General features: G+C 41.6%; 1 protein-coding gene across 1 annotated transcript; it reads right to left on the bottom strand.

Moving 5' to 3' along the window:
• Positions 1–480: 480 nt before the first annotated feature.
• Positions 481–10,498, bottom strand: LOC111226699 (BTB/POZ domain-containing protein KCTD16-like). Its single transcript, XM_022751985.1, has 2 exons — positions 9,676–10,498; positions 481–932 (listed from the first exon to the last, which is right to left on the bottom strand). The coding sequence occupies exons 1-2, from the start codon at positions 10,496–10,498 to the stop codon at positions 481–483; spliced, it is 1,275 nt and encodes a 424-aa protein (XP_022607706.1).
• Positions 10,499–20,854: the final 10,356 nt, after the last annotated feature.

Here is a 20,854-nt window from a genome sequence, read left to right as displayed (position 1 = left end):
ATTCCATTGCTAACTCACAGCACCATCTGGGTACATCCATTTAAAAAACAGCTATTGAGGGCAATTGCACATACAATATGTGTTAAGTTGATGAATTGATATGATGTTGCCCCTGAGGTTGCTTTGTTGCTTCAACTAGTGATATAGTAGTAGCCTTTAGTATGCCTGGCTCCCAGCTCTCTGAGTTGAGAACAGGGTTAGCGATGTAAGCCCCAACAGGAGTAACCTGATTTACACATGTGCATATCATACACAACACTGTGCATACGTCACAAATCAATGACTCACGCTGCCTTGTACTGTGTGTGCTCCTCTAGTCATGCTGGCAGAAAAGTGGCCATAGTTTTTTTTAGTACAGTATGTGTCTGAGAGGGTGCAGTCTATTGCCTATGCAGTTAATACTGTCCACTGATGGTGACATGATACTACAGTACCATCTCTCTTTCTTTCGCCTGTCTTTTCTCTTCTTCACACTCGTATTTAGAGACGGTACTTTCTCAGGAGCTCTGATTGCCACATGTACTTCCTCTCTGGAAAGTGATCAGGAATCCTAATGCGCCGGAAGTCCTGGATGCATTTCTCCAGCTCCTGCTCAGGAGTCATCTTCTCCTTATTTGCTTTCCTCTTCGCTGCCTCTCGTTCCCGGACCCCGAAGGTTCTCACGCGGAGCATGTCAGTCTTGCGGCGCATCTCTGCCTGTTGCAGCATATGAACTGGTCCTTTTGGCATGTGGCGGTCCAGTGTCTGGATGTTGGGCTGCCGTCTCACGGGGCCACAGATCACGGTTCCTTGAGGGGAACTGGCCTCTGACTGGGTCTCAGAACAGGACGTGGAGAGGTCATTGAAGGAAGTGCCGCTCTCTCCCTCACGCTCACTTTTGTGGCTCTTGCAGCAGCAGTCACAGTGAGAGGACGACCACCTTGAGGGCCCGCCTAGGAAACACATAAACCCAAACACACTTGTCAGTTGTTTTGACCACATGCAGTACATTTTCTGTTGCAGTATGACCCAATGTCCCAGCTGTCTGTATGGTGACAGATTCCACAACTAATCAAAAGAAACAGTTGTACTGATCAAACAAATGCTGACAAATGCCTACACAGCAGTTTCAATGTCATACAAATATCTTTAAACGAATGGCAGATGAGTGTGTGTGGTGGTGTGTGTGGGTATTTAGATGTAAGAACATGCAAGTTATTGGCTTTGACATTTAATTGGGGCTGTGCATATTGCTTCCTCTGATAAGGAGGACCCCAGAGCTTAGTGCAGTTCAGTGTGACTCCCTAAAAGACCTTTCCCATTTCCCAAGGCAAAGTTTGCCTCAGAGCCAAAGCAATCTGGTTTGCCGTCACAGTTTCTTATTAGAATTGTAACCTGGCTGCCAAGGAGTTGGTGTATTATTTTTGTGTTTTCAGATCACTCAGTCAAATAAGTATACAAATGTGCTTTCTACCTTTAGGGAGGCAACAAGGTAGAAAAAGCAGGTAAACACACACAAAAAAAGTTTATCTTGGGTAGTAACAGAACCAGGTCAGTGAATAATGGAGTGAATAGATGTGCCTGCAGACCCTGCAGGTGTCCTGACCTCCTGTCACAAAGATGGGATGAGCAGTGAACCTGGTACGACCAGATTTTAGTAGCCTTCATTCTCCCTCCTGTGCTTACCTCTTGTCGCATCTCACATCCTCCTACACTGCTAATTATGAACCAGAAATACTGTACTGTACTGCCTGCTGGCTTGTGAAGTGTTCAAGTAAAGACAGTAAACACAGTAGATGTCTTTCATTTCCAAAAATATCCGTGAACTATGGTCTCATTAAGATGTACTAACAGGTAGAGATGTGCAGTGTTGAAAACTGCTTTGCTCGCTGTAATATAAACAACAGTGTATGAGAAATAAACTCATGCACACAGACTCTAAAACCCTCTTAATGGCTTTTTCCACTGTGATGATAGAGACTCAATACCAATGATATCTCAGAGGGAGCAATAATTTGCCCATTACCTCCTTCCAGTGCATGCACCAATTTATACTGAACAGAGTTCAAGGGAGATTTTAACCTCTCTGCGCACACTGTAATAATGACCTTATCTCTGGTGCGATGATTGCATTGGGCAGATAGTGAGAGAGTCACTAACAGCTTTTTAATGGCTAATCCATGAGTGAAGAGGCCAATCACTGCACCAATTTCCCCCCACAGAAAATGAATCTAGTTGAATCCAGCAGACGAGCAGCACCGGGCAAATGGATGCAGGCGCTTTAGCGGGGAGGATCAAGAGGCGGGAGGCTGAGCATTGTTTCTAAATGGATGGATGCTGTAGTCCAGAGGGGCAACCCGTTTAGGAAACTAGCCAACACCCAATAATAGCATCATAAAATTTTCAGGCCATGCAGGAGAATGAATTGTATAAAAGCCACTGGCAGCCTGAGAAGCACCTGGGCATTCATTTTGTTGCAGCCGACAATTTGTCTAAATAGAGCCTGGACGTGGAAATGACTGCTGCCGTATAGTCCATAATGCAAAAAAGAAATCTATTTGTGTGAGAGCGGAGCTTTGATGTCCCTGTCAGAGCCAAGACAGGAAACAACTAAGAGCCTTGTCAGGAAACACAGTCTTTCTTGGGTACATTTAAACAAGTGGGTGTGTGTAATACACTTAGGTATCTTTTCAGGGAAGCCATTGATTGCATTCTGTTTTTCACAGATCTATACAGTCTGTCTAAGAGATCATATTCCAACCACATTAAAAGACTGGGGCTGGTCCTCAGACCAGACCCAAGCTGTGTCTGCACTTCTCATAAATAAGACAGAGAGAGGGAGTCGAGTTCTGCGCAGGGGCACGCAGGCGTGTCTCACAGGCTATCCTCAAACTCCTCTCCATATCTAATGAAAGCAGGGGTGTTTGTCCTCGTGCCTGAGAGAGGTCACTTTCATGGAAATTCACCTTCCTGGATGTTGGACTGAAATGACACTTCTTTTTTTTTTTTTTTTTACCCATTTAAAGGTTTTAAATGGCAGGAAAGTAGGACACGATGGGGACTGAAGGCAGGGAGCTCTGACAAACTCAAATTCAAATGTCAGTGGGTTTCTTGTCAGACATTAGTGTGTTTGTTTTTATCTCTGCCCCTGAACTGACTCATCATGGGTGTCTGATGATTATTTCTTTAAAGGCAGAGCAGCTCTGTGCTTCAGTCATGTAATCTGAGAGAGGCTCGGCACAGTCACATGCTGAACGTTGAGAGGCAAAATTAAATAAATAAATGAACAAAAACGAACGAAGAAAGACTCATCACTCAGCAGTTTTGTGTGGTTATTGCACCAGGAGGCCATAATGCAATTTACTTCATTTTCAGACTTGAGTGACCCAAAGCTGTCTGCCTCTCATATTTGAATCTCTGCAGTGATATGAACTGCTCCCTTAATCTAAATAAATGAAAAGAAGTTTTGAACACAAAGCACTATTTTACATTCAAGCTGTCTGACGCAGACAAAAAAACACTTAACTTCTGAATTTCTTAAATAAACACATCTATTTTATTCACTTTCATTACTGCCTCTTATTTGTCCATACGCAACTAAATCCTTTGAGCCTGAGTGGTGTGAATTATCTACAAATGCTTCAGTTGCTGCATGGCTCTAGCACAAAAACATTTTTTCAAGACTTTGGTTGTGAAATAAACATAGGGATAAAAAAAACACTTAACTTCTGAATTTCTTAAATAAACACATCTATTTTATTCACTTTCATTACTGCCTCTTATTTGTCCATACGCAACTAAATCCTTTGAGCCTGAGTGGTGTGAATTATCTACAAATGCTTCAGTTGCTGCATGGCTCTAGCACAAAAACATTTTTTCAAGACTTTGGTTGTGAAATAAACATAGGGATAAAAAAAAAAAAAAAAAACTGCTACTTGTTACTTTGGTGAAAAAAGCTTTATGTATTAGGGGTAATTTTGTCTGGCGGGTTAAATGTGCATATTCATGCAGCTAGTCAGGGAGTTAAGCTCTGTAAGCGAGTGGAGAAGCTCTGATCTTAGACACACTCTTATATTCTCCGGCTCTCATATCCAGTTACACAAATAATTTTTACTCTGTCACTGCCTCAGGAAGAGTGTAGTTTACATGCTTGTTAGCTCACAAATTAGGCCAGCGTGTCCTTGCAGCAGACAAAAGGCTTGTCTTGCAAAGGCAGTGACTGTCCTTACAGGGAGAGGGAAATCCATTTCACCAAGATAGTCCTATTTGCTGCAAAAGCATCACTTCAGCAGTTTGTGACCAGCCTGACTGATGGCTACAGCCATCTTTTTGCCAGATATAATAATGTCTGTAATATCTGCATACATTTGAATTTGTCAATATCAATTACTTTGGCCCCCGCCAACCCACTCTGCCGAAACCCCCTCAACAGCAGCAGTTGGTCTGGGTAACCCATGCAGTCCCAACAAGCTTCCCGTGACCTAATTCAAGGGCACAGAGCACCTCTTATATTCTCTCGTAGACAGCCTTGGCCCAAATGATCTGCTTTCCATGAGGAGAGTGACAGCTTCACTGGCTGATTGTTAATGACAAGCGGTTGCTGTCCCCTCCCAGAGTCAGAGGGTGGCTGCCTGCTGAGTGTCTCCCTGACAGGGAGATGAACAAGCCACGCAGACAGATTGAAATGTCTATATCGGCCTCTCCCTGTAGGCCTGTCCCCTGACCCAGCACCACACCACTCCACTGCACAAGAACCGATGAAGCAAGATGAGGCGGGTGGAAAACGAGAAGGCGTCCTTAGTATTCACAGAGGTCTTTTCATGACCTCAATGATCCCTCAAGAGACTGGATGGAAGAAGATGAGCAATTCTGACGTCCCTCACCCTGTGAAGTAGGTGATATTCAAAGAGATGCATCTGGAGAAATTACATGTAACACTTAGCTCATGCATCACATCCATTTTTAAATTTCCCAGCACTAACTTAGATAACACCAGTTCTTTCTCAGCTCAATCACATGTGCACAGGTTGCACTTGCTGCCATGAACCAGAGTCATACCTTAAAAAAACCTTACAAAGCTTCCCTTCAGGGACGATCCCCCTGTCTTCAGGAAACACTCGGCCCTGCCCACAGTGTAAGTTTCACCATCCCAGTAGCCATTAAGTGTCTCTAGAGGGATCATTAAGGTGTTAGATGTCAGATGGTAAGAGCTGTTATACCTGTTCTCCAACAGCTACACAGTGCAAAAATGGCAGAACCAGGACAAAAAATGACAGTATGTAAATTATGGCTGAACAATACCGTTAAGTTTTAGTTTCTTCTTTTAAAAGAACTGTGATTGGAAGTTTAAAGTGTTTCACGTTTAGTTTGACATTTTGCCTTTAATGAAGGAATTGGTTTCTATTCAGTTCAATATGAAACTTGAACATTGCTTGAGATAGGTAATCCATCAAAGTCTATACTTATTCATTTTATTTGTCATTTTGCTTTATCATCACTTGGTAATGAAGCAGGGACTATAGTGTGAAAACTCTCCTTGTTGGTGCGTTCAAGGACACCCCCAACATCTGTGATTTGTGAGTCAGCAGTCCTGCATTATATTGTTGAGGGGAAAAAAAACATAAGACAATCAATAAGCATGTACAGACAGTGTGAGAGGGTTTGTGTGAAGTATCTTACTTCATACATAAAAGGGTTAGCATTCAGCACCTGAAGCTGAAATGGAAACTAACGGCTCCCTAGAAATCAATACAAAAGCTTGTAGTAAGATCTAGAAAACAAACAGCAGCAGCACCAGCAGCAAAGTTTTATTTCTAATGACCTAAAACATGAAAAACCACCACCATGGCCCTTCTAAATTCAGTGCATGCTGCTTTAAAAAGTGATTGATTTCAAAAACTACATTTTCCTCTTGCATCTGCACCTTTTCAATAAACTCAGATTTACTCCCAAGGTGAGCCAGATTGTCTACTTGGGCTGATGTAGTGCACAAGGTTCTGCAACTATTGTGAGAAAAAATGGCACAAGCGCACACACCCGTGCGTTACTCCTGACCATTTTTCTGCCCAGGTGCTCTTTAAGACGTATATGAGTTATTCATGGGAGCACCATCCATCTCTTGTAGGCGATGCCAATCCATCCAGACTCCAGGCTCTCTGGGAGCTGGGGGACGGCCCAATCTCTGCCTCTATTACACCCAAGCAATTGATTACTTTCCCCCAGTCTCTCCCTTGCCGCCTTGTGGCCATTGTTCGGGAGCCATTATGGCCACACATCGTCTCATTCACAGCCCAAATGAAGACTGCACAGTTGTATTAACAGAGCACACCTGGCAAGTATAATCATTCTCCATCTTTACTGTTGCCCATTTTGACAGGACACTTCTGCACAGCTCTTTCAGAGTAGGAGAGATGAAACTATCTCCGATGATACCAGCACCAATGCTCAATGATGATTTGCTAAACCACTGTGATGTGGAAGCTGTAATGTCAAAGGAGGTTATGATGTGACTTTGTCCCATGATTAATATTTGCCTGTGAACTGACTGAAACAACCTATTCTATGATAAAAATATGACTTGTTCTTTAAATTGCCCTGAAAATAGCTTAGCATTTATCTCTCTAAATTGCATCTCCAGTGGATGAGTGGAGACGAGGAAATATTTTGAGATCACAGATTGCTTTTAAATTAGCCAACGCTCTCCTCTTTCCCCAGAGATAATTGGCAATAAGGAGACCAGTCCCATGCGCCAACCAGGAGGTTAGAGTTTTTAATCACTGCAACAATAATGTTGTGACTGCCAACCGAAAAACCAAATGTCCCTATCATGCTAAACAACACGCATTTCTGCTTGACAAATACCCTGACAGGATTACCTACAATGGAAATCTGTTTGCAATGAAAAGAAAAATTGTTATGTGTTGATATAAAATTTTGATTTACTATATCAAAATTCTCCATCTATACTGTATGCAAGTCAAAATCTTGACTTACTCTTTCACAATTTTGACTTCGTAAATTAAAATTTTGACTTTTTATCTCTTCATTCTGAGATAGAAAATCAGAATTGTTTACTTTTAAATCTCAGAATTTTGATTTATCTTGTAATTGTGACTTTTTATCCAAAAATGTTGACACACTATCTCACAAGTTTTGAACTTTGAATTTTAACTTTCCACAAGCATTTCTTTTATCATGACTAACTTTTCATCTATATATGTTTTATTCTTTTACTGGCAGATATGGGCATCCATACTTTTCCTTATGGTAATGTCATTAAGCAGCTGATCCTCTGGGTTTTTTTGACCAAACTAATCTAATATCTCAGTTCTGTTAATTCTACTGTGTGCTGGTAATCAATTGTGATCCATTTCTCTCAGACTCAGAGTTTTTTATTGGGTGAACAAGTCATACCAGGTTAAATGTGAATTATTCATCATGGCCATCATGTGCAGAAACTCTTGTCCGTGATGAATGCTCAGACACTGTGGCCTCCTAAGGAGACTGCCCTTTTGCTGAAAGTATCATTTGTTTTAGTCTGTGGAGAAACCAAGAGCATACATCCAACCCGGCAGGAGTGGGTGACAATAATTTAGAGTATAGAGTGTCTTAACTTTATGAAGGAATTCATCCCTTGACTGTGAATACAGATGATACCGCACTGTAAAGTGATGAATAACCACCTTGGGTATTTTGGAAACTGGAGTCTGCACTAATACAGAGAGTCAGTGAAGTCTGTAGAAAGCAACTGATGCACTGAAAAAGAAGAGCAACATGGATGATGCTAAGGAACTGACAGGCTGGAAGAAAGTCTCTCAATTTATTTACTGTGCCGGATTGCTCTTCTTACACTCTCAACAAACACAGCCTCCTTCTTTCACTCCATATGTGACTGGATGGGATGGGGCAGGCCCAAGAGGGTGGGGGGTGGGGGTAAAAAGACAGCAGTGAAGCGTTCTGCTGAAAACAACAAACAACAATAAAGCACATCTGTTTCATGCCCCCCCCCCCCCTCAAAGGTGCACTTGTCTACATGTATTCTTAGTTTAGGACTACAGTACCTGCCCTAGGCCAGCCAATGTCCCACATTCAGAATCAGGTTACAGTATTAGTTTTGAAAGTGGATGCGGGCTGCTGTGCTGCTGTGAAGCAAGGGCTCTCACGCCTGTCTGCCTTTGATGTGTCTATCCATCATCCTGACTAGGACTCTGTCTCCTAATGCTCGCTATGTATATGTGTGTGTTTCCTTACACCCTCACCTTGTCTGCTCTCTTTTAATGAAAAACCCAGTCTCTCTCTCACTCTTCTTCCACCCAAAAATTTTTCCTCCCTCGGACTCGATGAACTTTCCTGTCTGATACTTTAATCTATTTTTGCTCCTCGCTCCCTCTCTCTTCTTTCTGCCTCAGTTCTTTCTCCCCATGGCCAGGTCTCATGCAACTTTTACTCCCTCATCCCTCATGCTCAGCCACTCTCTCCTCCATCTGCCTGCCTCCCTCTTCTCCACTTCCTCTCAGCTCGCTTCCTTAAATTCCCTCTCACTTTTTCTTTCCTCTTTGTGCTCTTCTTACTCTGTTTCTTTTTTTCTTTCCATGCTGTACTTATAAGTTTCTCCCCTGTCTCTTCCCTCCTTTGCTTCCACCTCCTACCGTCCCATCACATGCCTTTGTCCTAGGGATGTGTCTGTTAATGGGGAAGGGGGGTTAACACCTACACCATATGCTGTGCTCCAAAAAGTTGAATGACTCAGGAAAATCCTACTTGGCTGGATATTACTGCAGGTCATGGCAGACCTCTCTGTTATAATTAGCCTGAATTAACAACACTATTGGTAAATCATTAGCAACCCATATGTCATGTCTTCCTCGGCCCACCCTCTTGCGTCTCCAACCTTTACCTACCAACTGAGTTGTCTTCAGCTCTTCCAAAGGGAGCCATTCAGAATAATGAACAAAGTGCTTTTTAATTGGCCATATGGTCCAACTCCTCCCTCTGCAAGGAGTGGAATGAACCACATTTGCAGCTAATTAAAGCATTTGCTGATGAACAAACTTTCTAGGCAAGTGAAAATCAAAGCTGATTCATAGAGAATGCAGCAGCGCTCATGTGAAATCTTGCTGCCCACTGGTGCTATATTATTCATGACCCATCGGTTGGCAGAATCTGAGCATCTGTTTACGCATGACGCATGTGTACTTGAAGTGTAGCAGCATTGTGACTCAACTCCCATGAGGGCTGTGGGCAAGTTTGCCTCTCATCTCGGACCCAGAACTGAAGTTTAAAGTCACTGCAAGGGATGCAAAAAATTCAAGAAGGAAGGATGTGCTGCAACCCGACCATGCCTCCTGGTGGTGTGAGCTACACATTTGTTTCTGCCCATCGCCTTTAAATCTGCACCATGCAAACACATTAGACCTTTTATATGGAAAACTATTCTAACTAAACTTTTTTTATTTTTTTTTATTTTACAATTACACTTACTTAATGAGTAAAACGCCCTTCACACAACACCATGTGGATGTGTCTATAGCCTGGATGTGGTTACCTAGGGGGAGGGAGGGGCACTTTTTTGCACATTGGGTGTTGTCTGTGTTTAACTACTTTGTTGATCTCATTGTGACTTCTGAAGGTCAACGCCTCCAATTAAATTCACATAACTTATGGAATTATAATGTGAAGGAATAAATCTCCACTCACGGTAGAAGATATACTGTGCGTAATTGGACCAGACCCTGTCATCCGCGTAATGACCGATGGAAGACGCAGTCAGGGACGAATTGCAGGCCACAATGTGAAAGCCGCTCTCTGACAGCATGTCAAAAGCTCTCTCCAAGTGCCTGAACTTGAGGTAAAACCTGCAGGTGTAGCGGTCCGGTGGTCTATCGGTGTCCCTGTTCTCATTCAGGGCGTCTCCAAACACCTCTTTTGCCAAGCCGATCCTGCTGCTGATGAAGATCCGCGGTAACTTTTTGGCTTTGGCATCACTTTGACTTTCTCTGCCTCCTGCCGCGCAAACGCCTTTGAATGCGACTGTGATGTAGCCATACCTCCTGTCCAAGGAGTAAGAGGGGTAAAACCTCTGGTCGCTGCCCTGCGACACATCATCGAAATCACTGTAGTACAAGTCGTCTGGAAATAGTTTTGACTCCTCGGATGACAAAAGTTTGGCCAATTCTGGCAGCTGGAAGTATTCCGCCTCTCTTTTTAGCCTCCCCCTCTCAGGGAAGTGGTCAGGCAGGACCACTTGCTTGTCTCTAAGGTAATCCAGTACATACCGAAACAGAAAGCCATCTCTGTCAATAAAATAGCGTCCTCTAAGGTCCCGGGACAAGTCATTTGAAGACCCCTTCTTGTTAGAAAACAGCTTTCCAAGTAAGGAATTTGGAAAGCTTGTCAAGGTGGCATGGCGAGTGTAATACACCTGTCCACCCACATTTAGCTCAATGACATCCGATGGGGGGTTTTGCACAGAGCCTTGCTCTTTTGCAGGTTGCGTTTTGCAGTTTTCGCTCAGTGCCATTTTTTGCAGATCTTGCACGAAATCTGAGTCTCGATCGCGTCGCGCAAACGTCCCAGAAGTTCAGGGTGTGGGGTGTAGCTGCATGGTGTTGATGCACTCAGATCCAAAGCACAGTCTTGATTCAGGCTGCAGTCTTCACATCCATGGTCTCATGACAAACAATCCCAAAGGTGTGCCTACAGTATATCCATTAACCCCATGCGTAAATGTGCCTGCCCACGGTGAATCCTTTTTTGAACAGGATCGATTATCATAACCAGCATCGTGTTACACGCATCCACTGCGATGGGTCATGGCTGTGACTTAAAAATAATATAATCCTCACTTCACTCTGAAATTTCCTACCATCAAAAAAGTAAAAAAAAAAAAAAAAAAAAATCGCCTAAGTTTCTCTGGAGAGATTCACCCTCTTGCGCTTGGCTTCTAGTTCAATCACATCAGTGCAAGATAAACTGTAGACTGTGCGTGCATCCCATCATCCTGCTACTGAGCGTTGCTCTTCACAAATGGGATGCTGAAAGATGCTCCGAGGCTGCTCACAGAGCGGAGGATGGAAGCGGGACTCCTGTGCGCACCCATCTCTCCAAACTGCTAAGAGCGGAAACGCTTGGTCCGGCCGAAGGTTTAAGATAATGTTGCTCTAAGCTGTGCAAGAAAGAGAGAGGGGAAAAAAACCGTCCCGTAAAGTGATGTCTTACATCATCTTAAAGGAAAATGACATTTGCAGAAGATCGACATAAAATGGACTGATGTGGGCGCATCTGTGCAGTTTTTTTCCATGAAATTCTGATCTAGCCACGGGCGACGTGCAGCTGGCGGAGAGGATTCAGGTCTAATGCAGTCTTAACATCCCAGCGTTGCGGATTTTAATCCCTTCTTCTGAGTCTTCACAGAGGCTTTCGCATTTAACGCTTTTAGCTGACGCGCTTATCCCGGGAGACGGGTGAGGGGTTAGGTCCCATCATGCAGTGTCTTGCTCAAAGACCCATCGGCAGTGACAGCCACGCGTGAACAGGGCTGCTGAACTACAGGGGCACTGAAGCCTACTACTACTCTTTAACTCATTTTACACCCGCCAACAAACATTAAATGAAATGGACTAAAATAAAAATGACAGTTTGCACTCTTCTGCGTCTTGCATCACTTCTTTCACCCAGAGCGCTGTGAGTGAATATGAAAATTGATCCCTTCCTCATCGATTTGACCGAGTGAATTCTTACTTCAGCACCAAGGCCAGATCCCAGCCCACGGGGGCCCCTAGGGTGGGCTGCTCCATGCTCTGTCTACTCTCCAATAAACAGATAAAGACTACTTTAAAAAAAATAAAACAATGCAGTGATTGATACCCCCCCCCCACACACACACACACACACATACACACACACACAAAAGAATGTCTTCTCATACTACATTAATCCTTCAGTCCATTTTGGTAGCAAATCCCTCATAAAGTGCACCTCTTTGCAGTTTCTCCCTGCGAATTTTATGAGGGGTAAAAAAAATCCTCATGAAACCTTCATTACTGAGTCATTTGATTCTGGATTATAGTAGCAGGAGGACAGGGGTTTGGGACTTGTACATTATTGCTCAGGGCCTGCTCAGTGAATTTGTCATAGAGCCATCACTGTATACTCCACAGTGAAGCCAAGCACTGTAGGGTGGCAAATCCAGTTTGGAGAAAGTGAGATGCGGGGCTGAATTTAAAGCTTGACAATGCACATCATCATCTATACTGAATATATATACAGTTATACAGTATGTAGGTCACAAGCTAGTTTTGTTTATAAGGTGTAAAACAGATGTGGGAGTAAATTGAAAATATGCATTCAAAGGTTCATGGTTAGGGAGACTAGTTTTATTCTATTTAGCTTGTTTGTTTGACATGAAGTATCAGGTCCCTTATACCCATTGCCCACATTCACGTGGAGCCACCAGCAACGCTAACACTGATCTGGCTTTCAGACTGTTTTGTATCCTTTGTTTGTTTGTTTGTTTGTTTTTTGTGTGTGTGATTTGAGGCCATCTTGTAATAAATCAGAGGCTTTTATTGCTGCAGCACTGAGAGAAGGCGTTGATGATGGGAGAGCACCCTTGACTCGTGGTTTTGAGGAGGCAGCGGTCACGCTTTACCCTGTTAATTCAGAGTATATTGTGCTGGAGAGGGGTTGCTAAGCAGCCACAGGGGACTGAGTGGGATTCAAACAGTGGGGATTTAGAGCTACAGTGAGCATAGCACTGATCTCTTTTTCTGTGATGTGAGGTTTTACAGCTTATATTATACATGACATTATAATGTTTTGTGGATTGTGTGACCTTAACATTAAGTGGACAACACTGTAATGACAATATCATTCGCTGTAGCTACTCTATGGTGTTTTGTTTGTAACTTCACATATTATATCTCTGGTTTTTGACTTATACAACAAAATAACTTGGAGTTAATTCCCTTGCACTTACTTGGGGATGATTCTCTTCCCATATGTGCTATAAACTCTTTTTCTTATTCATGTCACTCATCCAGCCATTAGAGCCAATTTCCCTGCCTCCTGTCTTTGTTTTATTTCCTGTCCGTGCACTACTCCCAGGTTAGATTCTATCTTTTGGAAGGGGTTGAATTTCATGCAACTTCAGCATGAATAATTTAAGACAATATGGGTCCCAGCTGAGCGTGAAGTATGAAAATCTGTATGTGCTGTAACACTAAATTGACAATTGTGGGTTTTGAAAGCTCTTGCATTATAAAGTGCTGTGTGGCTTGGGCACAGCGCTGGTTGTCCCCAATGAGTTTAATCAGAATTGCTGTAAGACAACTTGAGTTATGTTAACAAGTTTCCGTACCCACAGATCTCAGCATCATTATACAGTAAATACAGCTTAAATTAATTATTGCAATGCCTAACCTTATAGTCTTCTCAGTAATTTTAAGTCTAATTTTAAGAGGAATCTATGAGACTACTACTACTATGTCACAGTAACTCTACGAATCTTTATAACATTCATCTTTAAGCAGGAGCAGTAAAACATGTCCAGTGATAAACTCATGTAGTCAACTGACTTTAAATGACAAAGTTTTTCAGCGCAGCAGCAGTATGTCTCTGAGCTCTTTGTAATTTCTGTCAAAAATCAGTGGCCTCTACCTTCCTAACTGTGTGCTCATCCTGCTTTTAAAACTGTGGACTCACTGGTTTGTAGTACTTATTTGTAGTTATTAATGGTGGCCGGGGCGAAACAGAAACTAAACCTACACATTTGTTATCCTTTGAATCTCTGAATGTTAATACATGTGTAGAGCTCCACTTTATTCACAGCAGAAGAAGTCATCTTATTAGTGCTTTCTCCAATACTGCACTTTCCCTGGTCCTTACTTCCATTTAATGTCATAACTGAGGTTTTTAACATTCATTTTATGTTTTTTGTTCAACACTGTGGTTAACAATGATTTATTTCATATCGTCAAGTGTGATGCACTATGAAGCTCTTATATAGGTGACTTGAATGTTTGTCGGAGACGAGGTTTTCTCTCTGGACTCACTGCTGCATAATACTGTGTGGATAATAAGTTACTCTTCATTCAGAGTTTGTACAATGGGCATATACTGATGGAGGAATATATCTTCAGTGTTAACAGCAGTTTTGTATATCATACTGAGGGGATATTATTTAAATGTTATTGCACAGTGTCTATGTTAGACTATCATATATAGTATATTAAGAGGATTTAACTTTACTCTGTTAGACCAAAAATGTTTGTAGATCTCAAATGGCTTCTACAACTGGCTGAGTGTAATGACTTGTGGAAGGAAATCATGTTGGGTTGTGTTGGCTGTGTGTAGAGTGCTCTGTAGCACCTACCAGAGGAAGAAGTTGAATCAATTAATGCTTAAGGTGTGAGGGCTCTGCAGTGATAGTGATTTTTAACCTCCGCCCAGAAAATGTACAAGTCCTGGTGATTTGGCCCCATTCATATTTTCTGCAGACTTAACTCAATTCAAGCCTGTTCCTGTCCAGACCAGAGTGTGACTGATGTGCAGAGAACAAACTCAGTAACTGCACTATAGAAGTCAATCAACAGCTAATCTTCCTCAGTAACACAGGAAGTAACTTTGTACTTGTAAAGGAGTTTCTGTTGCAGACTCAAGTGTGTTCCTGGGAGATCATAGAGCCTAGAAACGTATTGGTTTTCACGGCCATCATATTGTTATTGAGTATGATTAGCTGGAGGAGTGTGTGTGCGAAGTCAACTGTCATCTCCATGGTTATAGCACGGTTGTGTTAACCTCCACTCCACCACAAACTGAAATCTTGAACATATTCACAACCATTGTGTCAGAAGAATTAAAATGAGGAATGATTAGAATAGAAATATAAGAATTAAGCAGGTGATGTTTATTGCAAAAGTACTGTACAGGATTGCATTATAGTTTTCATGTGTTACTTTTACTGTGTCCATCTTCTTCTTCTTCAAGCATGGATGTTATTCATCTTGTATAATATTAAGTTAACACGACCTGATTTAGCCTGGTCTTATCTTGGACAGGTGTGGCACGAGCTTATATTAAAATATGAACAAATATAATGCATCAATCTTATACTATACTGCATACTGTCCACTGTTGTAATTATCCCCTCAGTCTCTTGGTGACGCTCTGTTATAATGCCTGACTCACTGACTCATGGATGCTATGGCGTGTCTCACCCTATCTGTGTCAGTGGAACTGGAGTATGGGTTAGAGCCAAGGATTGTGTATGCAAGTGTTTGTGTTGATGTGGGTGTATATGGGGGGAGGGGGGAGAGAGAGAGAGAGAGAGAGCACAGTGGTGTATTGGGGATAGAGAGAGGAATCACTAAGCCTATGCTTCCCTAATAAAGCATGATTTACTCAGCTACAGAAGCAGGGAAACGCTGCATTACAGCTGCATTTTCAGTTTCGATATTTGATTGTAGGCATATGTTTAGGATTTATCCATATTGTCCAAAGTAATGGACCAGCGAAAAAACTTTAAACTATGGCTGCCTTTTTTGTTGTTTTGCCTCCTTTTTGGTGTTTCTTCTGGAGAAATCCGCTTGTCCTTCCAGAGGAGATGCAGCGGGGGTCTGTTATCGGGAATGTCGGGCGGGATCTGGAGCTGAAAGCGACGGAGCTTGATGCTCGCCCAGCCCGGGTTGTTGCAGAAGAAACCAGCCAGCTGTGTGAACTGGACACTGCCTCAGGCAATCTTCTGATCAGCTGTCTGCATCCTCAAGTATCAGCTCTCACAGGAAGATCCCCTTCAGGCATACAGCTTAGTTTGGGATATTACAGATATAAATGACAACAGCCCTGTTTTTTTCTCTGTCCGTGATTATAAACTGAGCCCGACCATTTTACACTGGAAATGACTACAAAAATAAACGGCAATGCTCATTCGGAACTAGTTCTCAAAAAGACTTTGGACCGGGAGGCACAAGCTGAATATGTGCTGAAAATCAATGGAATTGACGGGGGAAATCCAGTCAGATCAGGAACTGCTTCTATCCATATCTGTGTTCTGGACGCCAATGACAATGTCCCCAAGATGGCAGGAGTTATTGAAATGAACCCTCTGTGTGGAGAAGTAAAGGTGGCTGGTCTTATTGACTATGAAGAGGCCAGTGTGCATGAGCTGGTTGCTCAGGCTAATGAAGGCGGTGGTCAGGCCTCTCACTGTAAACTTATAATTGATGTCATTGACATCAATTATAATAAACCAGTGATAGCAATAAAGTCAGCTGCTACTTATGTGGCAAAGACTCTAAACCCGGAACTATAGTGGCCCTGATTAATATTTATGACCTGGACACAGGAAGCAGTGGGCGCGTCACGTGTTCAATCTCAGACAATGTTCCATTTAAATTTTTATCAGAGGTGAAAAACTATTACATGTTAGTGACTGAGAATTTCAACCAGAGTACAACATCACAGTCACTGCCGCTGATGCAGGCTCTCCCTCACTCTCCAGTGTAAAGGTTCTTACAATGACTGTTAATGATGTAAATGATACCTGCCCAACTTTTACGCAGAGTACAATGCCAACATTTTGGAGAACCAACCCGTTTTCCTCTTTTCTTATCATCCATCTCAAAAATAGGGGAGCTCACATGACGTGTCTTTGATTATGAAGAGTCAGTCCACTTCCAAATTAAGGTGACAGCTCGAGATGAAAGCCACCCTACATTCTCCTCGACCTGTACTATAAATGTTTTCATTGAGGACCAAAATGACAATGCACCCGTTGTCCTATATCCTGTCCAAAGCACCTGGTTCATCACTGAAGATATGGTGCCAGTTGAAGCGCCTAAAGGGTACCTGGTTACTAAAGAAGTAGCTGTGGACGCTGACTATGGCCAAAAAAACCTGGCTTTCCAACAGAATAATCCAAGCAACGCAGCCTAACATGTTTACAGTAGGTCTGCACACAGGAGAAATCAGAACAGTGTGAACATTAATGAAGGACGATGAACCAAAACAAAGTGTTGTTTTTTTGGGCCGAGGTCTCTCTCCGCCACTGCTACAGTTAGCACAGTCATTGGTCAGGGCCTCCCTGTTTTAAGCAAATGTTTTGAGCTTGCTGATGAATCACAGTGAACCCCATTCGCCCATGATCTGATTTAAACATATAGGCGATCTTAACCTTGTACACAGTCTATCTTCTGAAATGTTTTTGAAAACAGCAACAAAGTCATTATTCTTTTCTGACTGTTTGTGTCAAAGACTGTAAAAGTTTGCATCAGACAGTTCTTCGTACGGTGGCCCCAAGAGCTCAATGCACTGCAATTTAAGAAAACACATGCAAATACACAAACATGTTGCAAATTCAGAAAACATCTTCATCAATTTGACAACACATGTGCTGCAAATACACACAACACAACGGAAGTGCTTCCAGGGGACAGTAAAAAGTGATGACCCTGGCTTGGACTTGTTGTCCAAAGCCCAATTGTAACTTTTGAAGTTAAAAGCAATGAATAACAAGTGCGTCCCAGCTGGGTTCATCACTTTTTTTTGTTTTAAGTAATTTTTTGCCTTAATTCCGATAGCGAGAGTGAGAGAGAGACAGGCAAGTCAGGGAAAGAAAGTGTGATATGGCACAAAGGGCCACGAGTTGGACTCGAACCCGGGTGGTTAGGATCACGCCTTCATGGTACCAAAATGCACGTATCTTGACTTAGAGGTCTCAGATTTTCCGACCCCTGTGTGTGTGTCTGTGTGTTTACACTCTAACTATATGTACACATTTGTGAACTACACTTGTAGCCTACAGTCTACAATCAATACGAGTTGATCCAGAATTAATTTCTACCCATTTTCTATCTCTATTCTTCATCTCTTTTCCTCTGTATCTCTTTTTCACCATACATAAACTGTGCTGAAACCAACAAACACACCCAATATTCTGAATGTTTAAAGGACACATTTCTTCTCACTGTTTTGGAAGTCATATTCATGCAAGAACTTAAATTTTAACTTGCAGTCTTACGACACAGGCAGCTGCTCAAATGTAGGTCACTACATTCCACTGCTCAAATGTAATGTTTTGCTTTGTCTGTGGTGGGCCTGTCTTTGCCTCTTTTTATGTTTTTATATAAAAAAGATCTTTGCACTTTTACTTATAGTCAATTTTTACTTGGAACGCTGCAGCCAAGTTTTGATATTATAGTATTATGGTTTTGATACTACTATTACTTAGACTATGTTATGTTTTCACAAAATAACACATGATTTCTTGTATGACAGAGACATGAAAAGAAGCCTTGCGCTACATGTCATGAATTGAACAATATGTAAACAGATTATATATATTTGATGAAAAATAAACATGAAGAGAAGATTGTGTTCTACTTCTCCATCGGCCTAATGAGCTTTTGCACAGAGCTTGTGAAGGGCAAGTGTTAAGGACATGAACAGAAACTAAAACAGATGAGTTGCTTGCATGTCTTTGTCAGATTGCCAGCTGCCACCAATTCATAGTAGAAATAGCTTTAAATTAAGGACACAACCAGTTGTCATAAGTTTGGCTGTTTACTTCAGGCAACTATTTTGTCTTTTTATTGTCCATTTTAAAAGAAGAAGGACTACCTATACAATTTCAGCTTTAATGAAAAAGCAAAGTTTTCAGTCATAGGTTTTTGACAGTTGGGCATGAAAGCCTGATGAATTCAATACTTATTTTTCATCTATTAAAATGTTGCTTCTTGTATTTAGAGATGGCTTCTTTCAGAGGTTTGCTGTCTTCTTTGGTGTGACATTTTCTCCTCTGTATTAGACGTTATTCGCTTAAATGTGCTTCAATCAAAAAGCCCACTTTTCTTCATGCTTTCCTTAAAGTTTATGTTAGACAGCAGATCTATCTTGTACCACAGGCAGCAAAGAAAATCTCTAAGAAGGGTTGTAGTCTGCATGAAGTTCTCAAGTTGTTGTACTGTATGTGGGTAATCATAAGGATTGTATGAGGGGACAGCTTAAGGAGTGAATGAGTGGCCAAGTGAACTACAGAGAATGACTGAGTGAGTAGACTGAGAGAAGGACTAAGTGACTGAGTGAATGTCTGAGAAAAGTGCATCACTTAAAGAGTGACTGACTGAATAGCTTAAGGCATAAATTATTAACCACGTAAAACCAAGTTAATGACAAAGAAAGAGAGAGTGAATGACTTACACAGTTACCGACAGATTAACACTGACTCTGAATATTACAAAATGAAAATGAGAGTGAGACTGACTGAATGACTGAATGAGTGACCAAGTATAACTTACTGAGTACCTGAAAAAAGAGTGTGGGTAAGAGACTAACAGTGTGAGTGTGTGTGTGTGTGTGTGTGTGTGTGTGTGTGTGTGTGTGTGTGTGTGTGTGTGAGAACTGACTTATATAGGTCCCACTCAAAGTCCTTAATTTCTTTAGTAAACTGGAGACACAAGGGTTGACTCTTGTCATCTTTTTCTGGGCAACCTTCCCTGGATGTTTTGACAGGGCTTTGCCCCATCCAGCTTTGGTTACTCTCTCTGGATTCATCCCAATGAATGGCCTGAAAAACAAAAGTGTGTGTTCAGAGTTGGTGATAATTATAATAATAATAATAATAATAATACAAATCTGTTACAGCACATATCATCTCGTATTAACAGCACTGTTAACATTTTCTTTTTTACAGTGCACAGCAATTTGAGTGTCAGAATAACATGGCATATATTAATCCAATAGGCCACACCCTCATCCATCAATCAATATGACACTTCAGACTTTGGTTAATAATTTCCCCCAGAACACTAATATATGGATGGCGGCATTGTACTCAATAAACCTGAATCCTTTGCTGCCCATAGGCAAATTCTATCAGCGACTTCTTTTTTCCAATAACATGACACTGACTTAATTGTTAAACAATATTTTTATCCTTGTCCTGAAAATGTGGTTCTGCATGCTTGGTGCATAAACAGCATAAAAAAGTGTTTAACAACAAATCTGAGAAGAGAGCTTATATAGTGACGCTCCAACATGGAACCTGATGCTCCATACAGGACATCTGGCTGCAAGACAAATGAAGTCTTCAAGCCTTCAAAACACAGGTGTAAATGATCAGAGCACAGGCATGACATCACATCTCCTGAAAAACACACAAAGGTTGAACATGTTGCAAAGTGTTATTAAAAGCCTGTCTTAGTTTAAAGCCAACTCTCCCTGACAATATTCTAATACTTTAACAGACTTTAGAACAGTAAGAAACCATAAAATACAAAATTATTTACTCACATTATACAGAAGTGTTGAAATCATAATGACAACCATACTTTATCAGCTGTAATGAAACTGTGTTGATGTTGGTAAAAATGAATAGGATGACATCATGATCACAGACGTCATACAGTAAAGGGTAACAGATGAATTCATGAAATGTTGCTCTCCACACGTTCAGATAAATTATTACTGAAAAGTTTGCCCATGTTAGGTTTGTATTTCACCCACTTTCACCACTACGTATTAGTACATTTAGATACTTTGTTGTGTTATTAGAACTTAAAAATGTCTCTACCAGTACCTACCTTCTTATCTGTGAAGAACTGATCCTCCTCAAACTACACACACTGACGTCTTGCATGGGGTCCAGTCTCCTCACATTCATCAACCAGTGCTTCAGTCATGTCTAAAAACACACAAAAGCACAAAACATTTACTTACCGAAAAAACTGAATATATGCATCCCTCCATCCAGTCTGTTAGTACCGAAGAACGGGCCATAATTAATAATAAATCAATTAATAAATAACTAACAGCAAAACTGTCCGTGCAAATTTCTTCGTTCACCAACAAATATCGACAAAATAAAAGTAATGTAACACAA

The sequence above is a fragment of the Seriola dumerili genome, unplaced genomic scaffold (genome assembly GCF_002260705.1).
Source record: "Seriola dumerili isolate Sdu_G_001 unplaced genomic scaffold, Sdu_1.0 BDQW01000161.1, whole genome shotgun sequence".
In the NCBI taxonomy this organism is placed as follows: domain Eukaryota; kingdom Metazoa; phylum Chordata; class Actinopteri; order Carangiformes; family Carangidae; genus Seriola; species Seriola dumerili.
This window is presented reverse-complemented; position numbering and strand designations above follow the sequence as displayed.